The sequence below is a fragment of the Camelus dromedarius genome, chromosome 6, assembly GCF_036321535.1.
Source record: "Camelus dromedarius isolate mCamDro1 chromosome 6, mCamDro1.pat, whole genome shotgun sequence".
In the NCBI taxonomy this organism is placed as follows: domain Eukaryota; kingdom Metazoa; phylum Chordata; class Mammalia; order Artiodactyla; family Camelidae; genus Camelus; species Camelus dromedarius.
The window spans coordinates 82,359,222-82,374,286 of NC_087441.1; the positions used below are offsets into that span (position 1 = coordinate 82,359,222).

Consider the following 15,065-nt stretch of genomic DNA (forward strand, 5'->3'; position numbering starts at 1 on the left):
GCACAGCCTGGTGCCTGGGGCTCCCCAACATCTCCTATGGCCCCAGGGTCGGCTCTGGTCTGGGCCACTCCATGCACCCTCCCAGTATCTTTTCATTAAGTCCCTTTTTGGTTTTTATCAGCCAGAGGTGGCTTCTGTTGCTTGTTCAGTGAAACAGTGCATCAGGAAACCAGACTATTTCTAAGATCAGTAAAATACGAACTTTGGTCAGCTCGCCGGGCAGACCGTGCAGCACAAATTCCCGCACAGGGCTGTGCAAATGCCTTACGTGAAGGGTCCTCATCATCTGTCTTCAGAGATACAGAAGCTCGTGGTTCAGGTAAAACCTCAGGGAGGGGTTGAGGAATCCAAAGCTGGTTGGTTTCAAAGACTAACCGGTCGGACCAGACCCCTGAGCTGTGGTCAGAAGCCTGGCTCAATGTCACGCAGACTCAGCACCCTAAGTGTCCAGTGGGGCTGGTGCTGTTTCCTTTACAAGCTCTCGTTGGGGAATCACTGTAGCCCCTTACACTCAGCAGGGAATCCAGCCCTCTTAGCCCCCACCCTGAGTGTTCCATGACACAAATCTCGGGAGTGTATAATTTTCATCTTTGTTTAGGAGGATGAAGGTGGGGCAAGAGGAGAGATAAATTCACACTTAGTGACACCAAGTCACAGCCAGTACCTCCTCCTCGGAGAGCTATGTGCTCCCACAGTGGTGGCTGGGGGGCTGGGCAGAGCCCCTCCTCTGGTCACAGAGGGACTCACTCCTCTGACTGCAACTGATGGGTTGGACAACCAATCCAGAGAGGACAGAGCATCTTTCCCAGGAATTTGGAACTGACACACAGAAATTAATTTCACTCATCTGGGGATTGGGAGGAGGGTGGGAATCAAATGAAACCAGAGCAGGAGAGAAAGTTACAAGTGAATGAGAGAGAGACAGAGAGACTGAACTTGTGAGAGTAAATAGTGTGAAGGAAGGATTACAATCAGGGCACAGAGGAATTCCAGCTCCTGGCAGTCTAGTGTGTCCCAGCCCATCAACAAACCTGCGGGGTGGTTAACATCATTCCAGTTTTGCAGATTAGGAAACAGGCTGAAAGAGACGGGGGTTGGCTTTGGGTGCACAGTTAATTTAATTGCCACTGGACCCCTCACTTCCCACTGCCTGAAGGCACCATGATCCTCACAGGGACCCTGCAGTGCTGACAGCCTAGCACCCTGATCAAAGGGACCCTGCGGGAGTGGGAACCTCTCTGAGTTTGGAGAGTTCCCTGCACCGAGATTCCATGCATCAGCCGGCTCCCGCTCACCCCAGGTTAACGTCTCCCCAGCTGTGTAGTCCCCCGAACCGCTTCCCTCCCTGCCAGGCACCCCCGTTCTTACCACCGAGTGTACTGCAGGAATTCAGGCACAGGGATGCCCAAAGAAACACGAGCCCACCGGCTGTACAAACAGCAGACTCCCAGCCCCACCTGGGCTCCATGGGGATAGTAGGTGTCCTCACCTTTCATGTACCTAAGGCAATCTGTTTCTTCAGCTGGAGGCTATAGAGAAAAATAAAAGGTCCAAAACATTGTTCAGTGAGGAATTCCTCCAAGGACCTGACTTCAGAGTCTACAAACAGTTGTGCTGGCCGCTCTTACCCCCGGACTTTGGGTGAGGTGGATTATTGATCAGCACAATCGCCGGTGGCCCAGCTCCTGGGCTTGGCTGCCCAGAGGGGGCTGGGGGAATGGGTAAGGCCAGGGCACTCAGGAAGAGCACAGAGGACCTGACATCTCGCCTCCGCAGTTGTAAACCCTTCCCCAAATCTCAAGGCATCGGACAGAGTGCAGCCACCACAATTATGAGATGTTCCCATCTCTTCACTCACTCCTGTTGGTTCACTTACGTGCTGAGCATCCACTGGGTCACAGGACATGACACACAGGATGGCCGATGGGACAGGCTTGGTACTTCCCCCTGGATCCTGTTCAATCTGATGGAAGAATGATCACTCATAAACGGTTTCTCAAAAGGATACATAGACAAGAGACAAACTGCAGAGTGAATCAAATTTTAAAATATAAATGAAGATCCCCCAGTCTCCCCGCCTAAGGTTAACAGCATAAAGAAAATAGATCTTGCCTTTGATCACCAAGGAAGTGGTCACCCTCTCTCAGGAAGAAAGGAGAGTTAAACTTTGAGCAGGACACAGAAGTGCTCCATCGAATTGGACCAGGACCTCTGCATTCATTCAGCAAATCTGTATAAGCTCCTACTACTTATGGGAATCTAGTAACTATACCCACTCCCAAGGCTCTTGGGCTTTATTAGTCAACAAAATAGACACGACTCCCCATCACTGGGGGCTCAGAGTTTTAGCAGAGAAAACAGGCAACATGATGGGGGTAGCAAGAGCTTGGGGAAAAATAAGAGTGATATGAGCAAACTCAGGTGATGGCGGTGGGGTGGGAGGCAGGCAGGAGGGAATAAGGCAATCCTGGCAGATCTCAAGGAGTAATGAACTTGAAGCAGAATAGATCCGGAGGAAGAAGGAAGAGCCGGAGCCAGAGGCCCCCAGAGTGATGGGGAGAGTGTGGGCGGAGAGCAGAGCAGGCCGTGTCCTCGAAGACTTTGGGACGACTTTGGCTCCTAATGGAATGGTGACCCTTTTAGTGAGTTTTGATGGGATGGGTGATGTCCAATTTATGCTTTTGTTTTGGGTTTTCTTGGGAGGAGGTTAATTTATTTATTTTAGTGAAGGTGCTGTAGTTTGAACCCAGGATCTCATGCATGCTAAGCATGCACTGTATCACTGAGCTACACCCACCCCCTCAATGTATGCTTTTATAGGCTCCCTCTGACTCTGTGTGGATGAGATTGTAGAAAAGCAAAGATGGAAGAAGTAGGCTAATTGGTGTCCAACAAGGGGTTGAAGGTGGCTCCTAGGAGGGTGGGGAACAGGGAGTACGTGGTTAATGAATTCAGAGTAGCCAGAATTTTCTAACAAGCTGGATTTGCTGTCTGTGTGTGTGTAAGAGAAAGAGAGAGGGAGAACATGGTTCCAACATCTGTACCTGGAAAATGGGATGGATGTCCTCTCCATCCACAGGGGATGGGACAAGATGGGGCTGAGCAGGTGGAAAGGGGCTGGAATCAGCTCAGTTCTTCAATGTCATGATTAAGGAGTCTATTAGATATTGCCACAGAAATGCCTAATAGGTAGAGGAGTCTGGGGTTTTTTTTCTTTCTTTTTAACATTAAAAAATATAATTTAAATGTATTAATTTTATTATGTGAGTGGATTTGGAATTTCATTTCATGCCAAGGTATATGTTATAATAGCCAAATGGAAAATATATCAGAAAAGGGGAGAAATGAGGGCTTTCACATAAACTGACTGTCCATAACGTAGGTAAAATTTCAATGAAACAGTCTTCAGTGCAAAAACCTCATCTTGGTGTTACATAAAATTAAATGAAAAAGGACTATGTTGATGTATCATTATTTCATGTTACATAGTAGCCCCAAACAAACACACTGTTTAACTATGAGGCTTGTAGAAATACTATTCACTTTATTGACATAAATACAGAAATGCAGAAAGGTTCTAAGGTAGAATAAGCATCTTAGTGGAAATAATAGAGATCTGAGCATTTCACATGATATGTATGGACTGATTCAAAATTTGGAAAAGTAATTTACACAGTAGAACATATGTATGAATGTGAAAGCAAGATGAATGAAAGAAAAAGAATATGAGTATCAGGGAGAGAGTTCCAAATGGAAAAGCTCAATCAGGGAGTTTTGGACAAATCGAGAAATTGATGGCATGTCAATTTCCAAGTCTGGTTGCTTCCACCAAAAGTATAGCAGTGAGATAGAGGAGAGACCCAGGACCCAACTCCGAGGCACATTCGCAGTAAATATTTGGAAAAAAGAGGAGACGTTGGCAAAAGACCAGCCAGTGGATCGAAAGCAGAGCGATGGGCTGGAGGCCAAGTGAAGCAGGAACACGGGGGAGGAGAAATGGAAGAGCTGGGTCAAATGCTGCCAAAGGGCCACGCATGATGAAGACTAAAAACTGACCACTATATTTAGCAACGTGGGGTCACTGATGGCCTTGACAGAGCAGTTTCCATAGAGCGAGGGATCAGGGGAAAAGCCAGAGTGGGTGCAAAAGGGAATGGCTCAAGAGAATATGCAGAGAGTGAGTTTAAACGACTCATTAAAGATTTGCTGCAAAGACATGGGGTGGCAATTGGTGGGGGCCAATTAGAGTCAAGGAGTGCTGTTTGTTTCTTTTAAGAGGATGGACTTTTATATACTGATAGGAGCCAACTAGCAGGAGAACAAAATAGATGAGGTAGTGACAGAGAGGATGGATGTGGGAGTGACAGCCCGGAGAAGATTGTATGGATGGGCCCCCTGGTGACTTTTGGATGATCTGGCTTTCGATGTCACCTGTAATAAGAGGTGGGGCAGCGAGAGTGAGGTCACAGACATCAGAAGGCGAGCGGATGTGCTGGGAGTTGCTGGTGAAAGTTCTCTTCTGTTGGCTTCAGTTTGCTTGGTTAAAGTAGAAAAGTAAACTTACCAGCTGAGGGACGAGAAGGAAGAGTTACTGGAGTCATGAGCAGAAGATACAAAAGAGCCTTCAGGGACAATGGGACAGTGAAAAGAGCAGAGGGAGATGGGGGGAGTGTGCTCCCAGAAAGTTACGTTTTATCTTTGAGGTCCCCAAGTGTTGGATGTGTGATTGCCTTTCCTGCTGTCTACGAAATAAAAATTGAGTATGGTTCAGGGAAAATGCTATTTCATTCTAAGAGGCTGCCTGTTTCTCAGGAACGGTCATCTTAAACTGCAAACACTACAAAAATGTTGAAAAGAAGAACTTGTGTACCCAATGACCCACTATTTTCTATAAATTTGGTTGCTATTTAGTTCCCCTATCAATACCACAGAACCGATACTGCCTAGGATGGAGATACATCGATGCTTAAATGGAAATGAAATCTGTATCTTTTTCCTAAACTCCATGGCTTCCTTAACATCCCATTCCCCTTGGAATTTAGGGGTGTCCGGTATAAGAAATAAGAAACAGTTTGAGAAAATCCCGGCTCAGAATTACACAGCACAACCTCAGCTCAGAAGTATACAGCCATAAAAATGTTTAGAAGCAAAACTCCATAACTACTCTTAAAGAATTTTGCAAACCTGGGCCTGCCCAGATGTTTCCAAACTGGAAAGGTACTCCAATCAGTTGACCGGTACGGGAACCAGAGGCTGGTCAGCCTTTTCTGTAAAAGCCAGAGAGTAAATATTTTCAGTTTTGCAGATCATTTTGTTGTAACCATGCAGGTCTGCAATAAGAAAGAGAAGAGCACTGGGAGACACGAAACAAATGGGCATGCCCACACCCTCCCTTCCACTCAGGGCAGCTTCTCTGTGGTGGGGAGCTTTGCCACAATGACTTGTTTCTTTGTTTCCATTGGTTTCTTTGTTTCCACCTTACTGCTCAAACTCAGAACTTCAAGTGAGCCTGGTCCTTCAGCATCCATGCAGAAAGAAGGCTGAGCGGGGGTGGGGATCCCACCTGACAGAGAAGAGAGATGGCTTGTCACCATGACATGAGACAATCACACCTTCCGGGGTGAAAGGGAACAAAGATAAGGGAGGGGCACAGCAGTGGGACCCCTGGGTCACCTGCCAGGCTTGCTCTCCCTCCACGGCCACCCTGGGGGCCTGGGTGGTGTTGGAACTCAGCTACAGTGATTAGGCTGAGGGGACTCAGGATAAAGGACCCTCCGTCTCCACACCGGGTTCCAAACGCAGCCTCTCTAAGTCTACCCTCTGAATTTCTGGAACTCAGCTGGAAGAATACATGATCAGGCCAGACCCAGAGCCCAAGCCAAACACGACAAGGGTCACGTGGGGTTGTAACCCGGTGCTCAGCGGTCGGGGTCTCCTTGCAAATCTGCAGAAATCCCTGTTCTGCCTCATTCCTGGGAGAAACCCCACATCTCTTCCTGCTCTGTCTGTTCTTCTTTTGAGGCTATTGTCCTGGAGGGATGCAGTGTCCTTGAACCTGGCCCTCCAAACGTACATAAGCAGCCTGTTCAATAAAACAAATTATGCACTTTTTCACATTTGCCAGTTTTTTGATTCCAGAAAGGCCGCGGGACTCTTTCTCACTGTCTCCTGTGCCCCCACCACTTGGTGGCCCTCTCCTCATGGAAACACGATTTCCCACAACTGCACCCTGCCTCCCAGCTTGTCAGAGGGGAGTGACCCACAAAGACACAGGTGTTTGTGAGGATCCTGTCCCCCAGCAGAAAGCCTACTCCTGGAGCCACGGACAGGGATCTGGCCTCCTGAGCCGCTCAGCTCAAATTGAAAGCCTAAACTGGGGACCCCGAACATTGCTGACTGACTTTCTGAGTCACCTGGGCTGGAAGGGCCTGATTTTTCTTTCCAAGAATGGATGTAGCGCAGCCTCCATTTTCAGGGCTGACATTCATGACGTATCTAGTTCCCCCAAATGCACCCCAGGAAGGAAAGGCCCTTCCATCCCACTGGTTAGAAACCCAGCCCAGGGGAGTTCCGAAGCACTGCATTGCTGTCAGGTCCAGCATCCCTGCAGAGTGGCCCATGCCCCTGAGTGAGCCCCTTCCCTGGGCCTTCCCTGCCTCGACATGACCACACCCCAGGTGGTGCTGGGGAAGGCAGGGAGTGCAGTGAGGGCAGGGGGGAAGCAGAGCCCCTTGCTCTGGAGTGAGGAGACCACAGAGAAAGGCACACACCACCCCGACCCTATACCCCAAACTCCTAGCCCCGCCAACACAGGGGCCGCTCTGCGCCCTCTCACCGTGGCTCTCCTGTGAGACTGCACCCAACCCGACATCTGGCACCCAAGCCCTACCTCCCCTCTTATGACAGATCCCGTCTTCTTGGAAACTGCCTAGCAGCGCGTATTCAAGGCCGGCAGCGGGCCTGGCGGATCTGCACTTCAGGTGCCCTACCTGGCCAGCCGTGCGTGCCTGGGCTCAGTCCTCTATCTTGCCCACCGATAGCCTGGGTCCACGTCCGGTGCAAGCGGAGGCCACGGAGCCCAGGCTGATCCCCACACACGGACAGGTGAGGGTGCCCCCGCCCCGCTGCCCCGCTGCCCCGCCCACTGGTGGCAGCAACGCCCCAGCCTCCGGCCGGCGCCACCTGCAGGTCAGGACTTCCACGCGGCCCTGCCCTCCCCGGCCCCGCCCAGCTGTCCCATAAGCCTCCCCCCACCCCCGTCCTGGCTGCGCCCTGGCTCCCATTGGCTCCGCAAGTTCTGCCCTCGCACAACTAGACTCGGGAGGACGCACGACGCAAGCGCTAGGGGAGGGCCCCGCGGAGTTGCCATGGTTACAGGCGCCACGCTCTGCGCGGGCCGACGTGCGCTTCTGGGGCGGGTAGCGGGCTCCGGAAGTGTGCAGCTGCCCGGGACCATGGCGGTGCTTGCTGCTGGGGATGGCGGCTTGCTCGGCCGGGCGACTAGTTCTGGCCTGGTCAGTCGGCGGCCGACATCCTGTCTGGGGCGGCGTCCCACAGACGGTAAACGTACGTCCGCGCCGTCGGCGGGGCCGGCGGACATGAACCGGGGTGGGATCGGGGTTGGGGCGGTGGCCGGGGAGGGCTGTGGTGCCGGGGAGCGTGTTGGAGCGGGGCGGGGCAGGGCTTGGGCACAGCCTCAAGCTTTCCTCCCCCTCAGGCCCTGGGGCTGGGGCCGCGAGTCTGGGTCGCCCTTGGTGGCCGCGGCCTCCCAGAACCCCCCGGGAAGGGCAGGCGGAGGACCCATCTTAGATGAAGCGGGGCCTTACCCGGGTTTTGAAGAGCCCCAGAATCAGATGTTGGAATGGGGTGGCTTATCAGCCTTGTTTATCTGCAGGGAAATTTCAGTTCCATCCAGATGTTGGTTCCTTCAGTCAACCTCAGGAAAAAGACACAAGGGTCAGTGCCGATAAGCAGTTATCTAGGGCTTGACTCAAAATAAACTATGCGGGGTGTAGGGATGGTAGATGGGACCCTCCCTCTTGAAGTTAGCAGTCTTCTGGGATTAGAGGCCCCAGTTGAGGATTACATCCTCATCTGCAGTAATGGAGCTTGTGAGAACACACAGAGAAGGGAGGGGTGTGGTGGCGGTAACTCATTACAGAATCCAGGACCCTTGCCTGGCTCTTGTGTAGAAGAGTCTCGCCTTGGATAGGGCAACAGTTATCAAAGTGTATCCAAGGCCCCTGAGGTGCAAGACCATTTTCATAGAAACGCCGGGATGTCACCTGCCTTTTGCACACTCTTGCTCTCCCGAGTTCCTGCGGGGTTTTCCAGGGAAAACCTGGCCTGCGATATCACAAAACAGGGAATGCAGAGGCAGATAGGAGAATTCAGCTCTCACCAGTCCAAAAGAGATTTGCAGAAATTAAAATCACTGCTATTCTTTTCACTAATGATTTTTCTTTTGAAAAATAGAATTATATTTTGTTTAAGAGTATTAATGGTAACATACAGTAGATTGTTAATATTTTTAAGTGAATTCATACACTTTTTCTAACTTCTTATTTAACTTCTAACACAGGAAATAGTGATAGATTAAACTCACATAAATAGCAGCCTTTTGGAGTTCTCAGTAATTGTTAAGAGTGTATAGGGTTCTGTAGAACAAGAAGTTTGAGAGCCCCTGGAGAACGGGTGCTCAGATGCTAGTCGGGTGCTTAGTGGTGTTAGACGGATGCCAAGATGTCTTCCGCAACTGCTCCCGGACTTGAAGTAATTGGCCACATGGAGATGGGTGGGCAGTGCCTCCACTTTACAAACCAGAAGCTGCTGAATGTGTCTGGAGTCTAGGCCATGGGCTGTGCAGGGATTCCCGTTGTATCTGTTCTATCTAAGCCGGGATTCTTGTGCAGAGGCCTGGCCCTGAAGACCCGCTCTCCTTTGCTCCCAGCCAGGTACCTTCTGTGTGACTTCAACCCTCCAGAGGGCTTCAACCTCCGTAGGAACGTCTGCATCCACATTGCCTTCCTCCTGAAGACCCTGCTGAAGATGGAGGAGACGGTACTGGTGCTATTCCCTTGGGGCCACCTCTACCACTGGCAGAGCCCCGATCCCTGGTCCGACTCCTTTGACCTCCCAAGTCTCAACAGAAACATCCCTGACATTGAGTACGAGCAGTTCATTGCAGGTGAGGTGGTGGTCATTTAACTGGGGCCAGGTGGTCTTTGTTCTGGTTCCGATCTGAACATCGGGCCATCTTACTTTGGGCTTGTCGGTCTGCTTAGGGGCCCTGCTCATGTTTCCTACACTGCAGGTGAATTTGGTTTTTCCATAGTTTTTTCGGGAAGTCAATTTGAAGTGTATGAGCTCTATGTCCCCTCCCCTCTGAAAACCCTGGCCTCCTGGTGAGATGCAGCGGTGACAAGGAGGCCACTGCCACAGAGGCCCTTGTCCCAGAAAGAGTCGCTCGCTGTGCAGTCAGGGCTGTTCTTACCTGTAGGAAAACACGATGTGTGTGTAGCATGGGCCACGTGCTGGAGAAGATATGTAACTGCCTATCCAGTATAATTTGGCCCTGCTCAAGCTACCCATTTTAAATTTTGTAAGAGGGAAGAGTTCAAGATTTTCTTTGAATAAAGGTATTTAGAGCTTATCAATTTTTTTTAAATTGAAATGTGTTTGATTTACAATGTTTTGCTAGTTTCAGTTATACAGCTGTTTTGTTAGTTTCAGGTATGCAGCATAGTGATTCAGTTGTACATATACATAGTCTATTCTTTTTCAGGTTCTTTTCCATTATAGGTTGCAAGATACTGAATATTCTTCCCTGTGTTCTACAGTGAATCCTTGTCGTTTGTCTGTTTTACATATAGTAATTTGTATCTGTTAATCCCGAACTCCTAAGTTTGTTTTATAAGTCTGTGAGTCTGTTTTTTGTTTTATAGATAAGTCCATTTGTATCATTTTTTTAAAAATTCCACATATAAATGATATCATATGATACTTGTCTTTGTCTAACTTATTTCACTTAGTGAGATAATCTCCAGTTCCATCCATGTTGCTGTAAATGGCCTTATTTCCTTCTTTGTTATGACTGAGTAATATTCTGTTATATCTAAATACCGCACCTTTATCCAGTCATCTGTCAGTGAATGTTTAGGTTGCTTCTATGTCTTGGCCATTGTAAACAGTGCTCCTGTGAAAATTGGGGTGCAGGTATCTTTTGGAATGAAGGTTCCCTCTGGATATATGCCCAGGAGTGGGATTGCTGGATTAGGTGATAAGCCTTTTTTTTTTTTTTTTTTTTTTTTTGTCTTTTGAGGAATCTCCATACTGTTTTCCACAGTGGCTGCAACAAACTACATTCCCACCAACAATGTAGGAGGGTTTCCTTTTCTCCACAGCCTCTCCGGCATTTATGGTTTGTGGACTTTTGAATGATGGCCATTCTGACTGGTGTGAGATGATAACATTGTAGTTTTGAGTTGCATTTCTCTGATAATTGAACGATATTAAGCATTTTTTATATGCCTATTGGCCATCTGTGTGTCTTCATTGGAGAATTGCTTGTTTAGTTGTTCTGCCCATTTTTGGATTTGGTTGTTTATTTTTTTCTTATTAAGTTGTATGGACTATTTATATAGTCTAGAAATTAAGCCATGGTCAGTCTCATCTTTTGCAAATATTTTCTCCCATTCCATAGGTTGTCTTTTAGTTTTACTTATGGTTTCTATTGCTGTGCAAAAGTTTATAAGTTTAATTAGGTCTCATTTATTTATTTTGGCTTTTATTTCTGTTGCTTGGGTTGCTTAGATTGCCCTACGAAAACATTGCTGAGATGTATGTCAAATAATGTTTTGCCTATGTTTCCTTGTGAGAAGTTTATAGTGTCGTGTGTAATATTTAAGTCTTTAAGCCATTTTGAGTTTGTTTCTTTTTGGTTTTTTTGCGACTCTATTGTATGCTTTTGATTTGTGGTTACCTTATTCTTCAAATATATCAGCCCATTACTATATCTATTTCCTTTAGACTGATAATCACGTAGGCTCCAACACATCCTAAGAATAACGAAGAAAAAAAAGAAAGAAAAAAATCTACATTTTCTTGCTCCCCTCTCCCATTCCCAACTTTTTTTATTTTGTTGTCCTTTTTCATTTTTACATCTTTATGTTTATTTTCTTGCAACTCGTTATTGCATTTCCAACTATGGTTTTCCTGTTTCTATAGCATCCTGCTTCCTTTCTGTTTAGAATAGAACCTTTTAATGTCTCTGTTAGGTTCAATATTGCTGAGTTATCTCACCTCCCCCTCCCCCCTTCCCCCCAGGCCTCTGAATCCTCAGTCCAGGGAAGCTAAACCATTCTAGCCTTCATCGGTTCTGGGAAAGCAATCTTCAGAGTGGGAAAAGACATTGAAAAATAATATTCTGTGAGTTGCATTCTACCCTTGCCCAGAGATGAGAAACATCTGAAGCTGGAGGAAAACAGTTGGAGGTGGGGAACACAAAGTCTTTTCTCCTTTTGCTACTGAAGAAATGATTGCTTTTGTAATTAGTGATGATGCCCTTTAAATTGGTGAGATCGAGATTCCACAGCTTCAGCGCCTGTGAATAACCAGCTGGGAGAAAGCTCTCTAGGGCCCCTGCAGTGGGAAAGGCAGCCCCTCTGAGCACCTGTTGTTCTGTATTCTTCCTGCCTCCACACGGGTTCCCTAGGCACCGTGCAGGACGATGCAGTTACCCAAGGTGGAGGACGGGGAGACCCCTGCTGTGTGGCGAGCCACAGAAGCCCACACTTGAAGGACAAAATGTAGAGTAGTGGGGCGGTCATAGGAACAGGGGATGGTTGAGACCCAGGATGGTGTCCTGGAGTCCAGCAGCCAAGGCTGGTGGGGCAGATGGGGCCCTGGGGCATGGGCAGTCCTTGAGGGATCTGAAGCAAAGATAGGAACCAAGAGACTGGATTCGTGTGGGGGTATGGCACCCCTTGGAGGCTGCGGGGCAGCTCAGTGGGCCCAGGGGGAGCGGGCACTTCCCCAAAGCTGGGTTGACAGGTCACAACCAACTCACTGGGGACCGAGAGGCACTGAGTCATTTTTAACTTTTTGTCCCTCTTCCTGGAAAAGAAACTGCTGCCTGTTAAATAGCCTGTGTCGTTAGTGAGAATTAAAGACATGAAGCAAGATTGCCTCAAAAGTCATCCATTGTTTAGTTGTTAATAAGGGTCAAATGAAAACTTGAATAGATGAAATGAAGCATTCATCAGAGGATTTGAAACTCCTTTAAAATAAAAATTCTTGCTGCCTTTGTTCTTCATTTCAGGGTTCACTTGGTGATAATAATCATAACCAAAGCAACAGCAAACCCTTACAGAACTCTGTCCTGCTGTTCCAGGAACGCTGTGTTCATGACAACCCAATGAGTTGGCACCACTATGAGTTCCACTTTAAAGGTAAGGACATTCATTAATCACACGGCTAATAAATGGCAGAGCTGGGACTTGAACCCGAGCTCTCTGGCCCCAGAGACCCCTCTCAGCCCCTTCACTGCAGCTCATCACTTGGCATGCCCGACACAGGCCAGCATTTACGAGCAGCGTGACCTTGGCCAAGGCTGCTTCACTGATTGGTCTCTGATTCCTCATCTGTAGAATGGGGGTGTGGGCAGTGAACTCTGTGAGCTCAGTGGTCACTTCCTCCAGCTCTGCAATTCTACTGCTTTGAGTTAGTATAGTAAGTATCCGAGCCCCTACATGGCCCACACATGGGCTGGCGCTTTGCTAGGCCCTGGGTTACGGAGCAAAGTAAGATCCGCCTGCTCCTCCGAGGAGCCTGTGTCCCTCCACGGCAAACAGCTGCGAGGCCCAGGCTCCCTCGCTGGCGGTCGGGGGCTGGGCAGGAAAGTCTGATAAGAGAAGATGGAGGCAGAGCCCCTCCGGGAACAGTGGTGGCCACACAGCTCTCAGGAGCGAGAGCCTCTGTCCAGGCTGCTGAGAGGGGGATCCTCATGAGGCCAGTAGTCCCCCCAACCTAAGCCCTCAGGACAAAGATCCAGCCATCCCTGCACTGTCACCATAGAGCCAGTCCATCCTCATCACTGTGCCTCTGTGCTCCTTTGTCCTGGGGCCTCTCTTCCCCCTACACCCAGAAGACTCTTCTCCCTCTCTTCTCTGAGTGCCCCCTCACTTCACCCGTGGTCCCTGCTTCCTGGGCCACCATCACTGGAGTTGACGCTTTGCACCTTCACAACCCCCGTTTGATCAGGTGCCTGGGTTGGCCTCCTTGTGCTCACTTTCCACCTTCAGATGATTGCTCCTCCCCTCGTGGGAGCACATGGAAAACCCAGATCCTTTCCTAGCAGTGCCTGCCACCCTGGCCTCCCTGCTCATCTGCCTCAGTCAGGAGCACCTGGACCACCAGCTCTGTATTGCCTCGCCTCCTACCATCAAGACGTCAAAGTTCATTCTCCTTCCACCACCCAGTATGGTCATTGTAGGGTCTTCTTCTCTGTCAGCCTGAGCCAGCCACCCCCCATTCACCCTACCCCCGGGCTCATACCCGGGCGTGTCTCCACCCCAGGTCCAGCCTCTCTCCTTTAAGTGCCCACCTCTAGCCGTCCAGCTTCTTCTCCACCAGCCTCCCTGGCCCTCCTTCACCCTCACTGGGGCATCATGTGCTGACTCCTCTGCTTTCCTGCCTGTCCACGTTCCTCTTACTTCCACTTCCCCACCTTCCAGCTCTGCATCCACAGTCAGCACTCTCTTTATGACAGACAAAACCCCCTTGAGCCTTGACCTTTTCAGTTCCTCACCAGGCCGACTTCCATCTCGGTTCACCCAGCTCTACTTGTTCTGAGCCTGCAGGCAGCAGGCTCTCCCAGCACAGATTTCCAAGACTACAAATCAATGCCCACCATGTTGCCGCTGCCAGGCAATCCTCCAGGATTTCTCTAGTGAGCACATTTCCCCACTTATCACTCAGTGGTGTCAACATTCTCTGCTCTCTGCACACCTCTAACCTTCCCTCTGTCTCTTCCCTGACTCCCAGCAGATGGCCTTGCCTCCTGCTTCAGAGAGAATGACATGTCACTGGAAAGGAACTCGCTCACCTGCAGCAAACCTGCTCACCTCACCTTTTATCTGTCCCTCTCCCACCTGGACTCTAGCTGTAGTTGTTCTTAATTCAGTGAGTTTAGTTGACATATATATACACAGTTAAAAGCATAGCACACTATCGGCTACCTTCTAGGGGTTACTTTTTCAATTTAACATGGAGTGTGCGATTCATCCACTTCATTGCATGTACCTGCAGTTCATTTGTTTTAACTGATCTTAAATGTTGTGTGTGTGAAAGTAACACAAGGCAAGGGTAAGCCAGGATTCAGGATGCTGGTTACTTCCTGTGAGAAAAGGCCAAGAGCAGGATAGGGAAAGAGGACACAGTATGTCACTGTCAATATTCCTGTTATGATGCTGGGTGATAGGTTCATAACTGTGTCTTATAATATTAATTTTAATACATAAATACCTCTGACAGGCACCTAAGATGAGAATGTGTCATGAACCAAGACATACAATGGGTAATATTACATCATTATTGTTATGTAATCTTGTTATATTATATATTAATCATAATCTTACATTATTTGTTATGGGTTATATATTATATAGATGCATGAATTATATATTATGTGTATAAACACCTACATATGTATTATATACTATCTGCTAATAAATAAACAGAAGATAATATGCTAGTATATCTTCTATTATATATTATTTAATAAATAATAACATACTCTATCCTGTTATATGACATGGAACATAATCTTTAATAAAATAAGAAATCTGTCAATATATATTGGTAATTAATAAAATTTAAAAAAACAGCCCGCAGCTTTTAACGCCGACACCGCTCCAGCTGTCACTGTGATTTCTCTTCCCTTTCATGGCCGAGGCCCTCACAGTGCTGTCCGTTCCCCCTTTCATCTCCTTATCCTGAACCTTCCTCCTCCTCCCATCCCATGCTGCCTTCTGCCCCGTGGCCCCTCTAGTCACCAGCGGCCTCTG

General features: G+C 48.5%; 1 protein-coding gene and 1 long non-coding RNA gene across 18 annotated transcripts; one reads left to right on the forward strand and one right to left on the reverse strand.

The window, feature by feature from the left end:
• Positions 1 to 576: 576 nt before the first annotated feature.
• Positions 577 to 7,190, reverse strand: LOC135321513 (uncharacterized). 4 transcript variants are annotated; one of them, XR_010381346.1, is made up of 6 exons: positions 6,990 to 7,190; positions 5,388 to 5,563; positions 5,185 to 5,267; positions 1,877 to 1,963; positions 1,369 to 1,529; positions 577 to 1,078 (listed from the first exon to the last, which is right to left on the reverse strand). It is a non-coding gene; the product is annotated as an uncharacterized LOC135321513 (long non-coding RNA). The 4 variants fall into 4 exon arrangements; XR_010381347.1 differs by having other exon boundaries at positions 6,890 to 7,004; XR_010381348.1 differs by lacking the exon at positions 6,990 to 7,190 and adding an exon at positions 4,432 to 4,567 and having other exon boundaries at positions 5,388 to 6,661.
• A 200-nt stretch (positions 7,191 to 7,390) lies between these two features.
• On the forward strand, positions 7,391 to 14,854 carry LOC135321514 (GDP-fucose protein O-fucosyltransferase 2-like). 14 transcript variants are annotated; one of them, XM_064487029.1, is made up of 5 exons: positions 7,395 to 7,566; positions 8,951 to 9,187; positions 11,326 to 11,492; positions 12,320 to 12,449; positions 13,358 to 14,854. In XM_064487029.1, the coding sequence occupies exons 1-3, from the start codon at positions 7,455 to 7,457 to the stop codon at positions 11,331 to 11,333; spliced, it is 357 nt and encodes a 118-aa protein (XP_064343099.1). In that variant the 5' UTR covers positions 7,395 to 7,454; the 3' UTR covers positions 11,334 to 11,492; positions 12,320 to 12,449; positions 13,358 to 14,854. The 14 variants fall into 14 exon arrangements, with proteins under 14 accessions (XP_064343098.1, XP_064343099.1, XP_064343101.1 ...); XM_064487031.1 differs by having other exon boundaries at positions 12,392 to 12,449; XM_064487033.1 differs by having other exon boundaries at positions 12,392 to 12,449; positions 14,044 to 14,854.
• The last annotated feature ends 211 nt before the right edge of the window (positions 14,855 to 15,065 follow it).

Excerpts from the sequence above, each read along its gene's own strand:
- LOC135321514 (XM_064487021.1), top strand. The coding sequence starts at position 7,455 with ATGGCGGTGCTTGCTGCTGGGGATGGCGGCTTGCTCGGCCGGGCGACT. Across the intron at positions 7,567-8,950 it reads GCGTCCCACAGACGGTAAAC|CCAGGTACCTTCTGTGTGAC; the intron begins GTACGTCCGCGC and ends CTTTGCTCCCAG.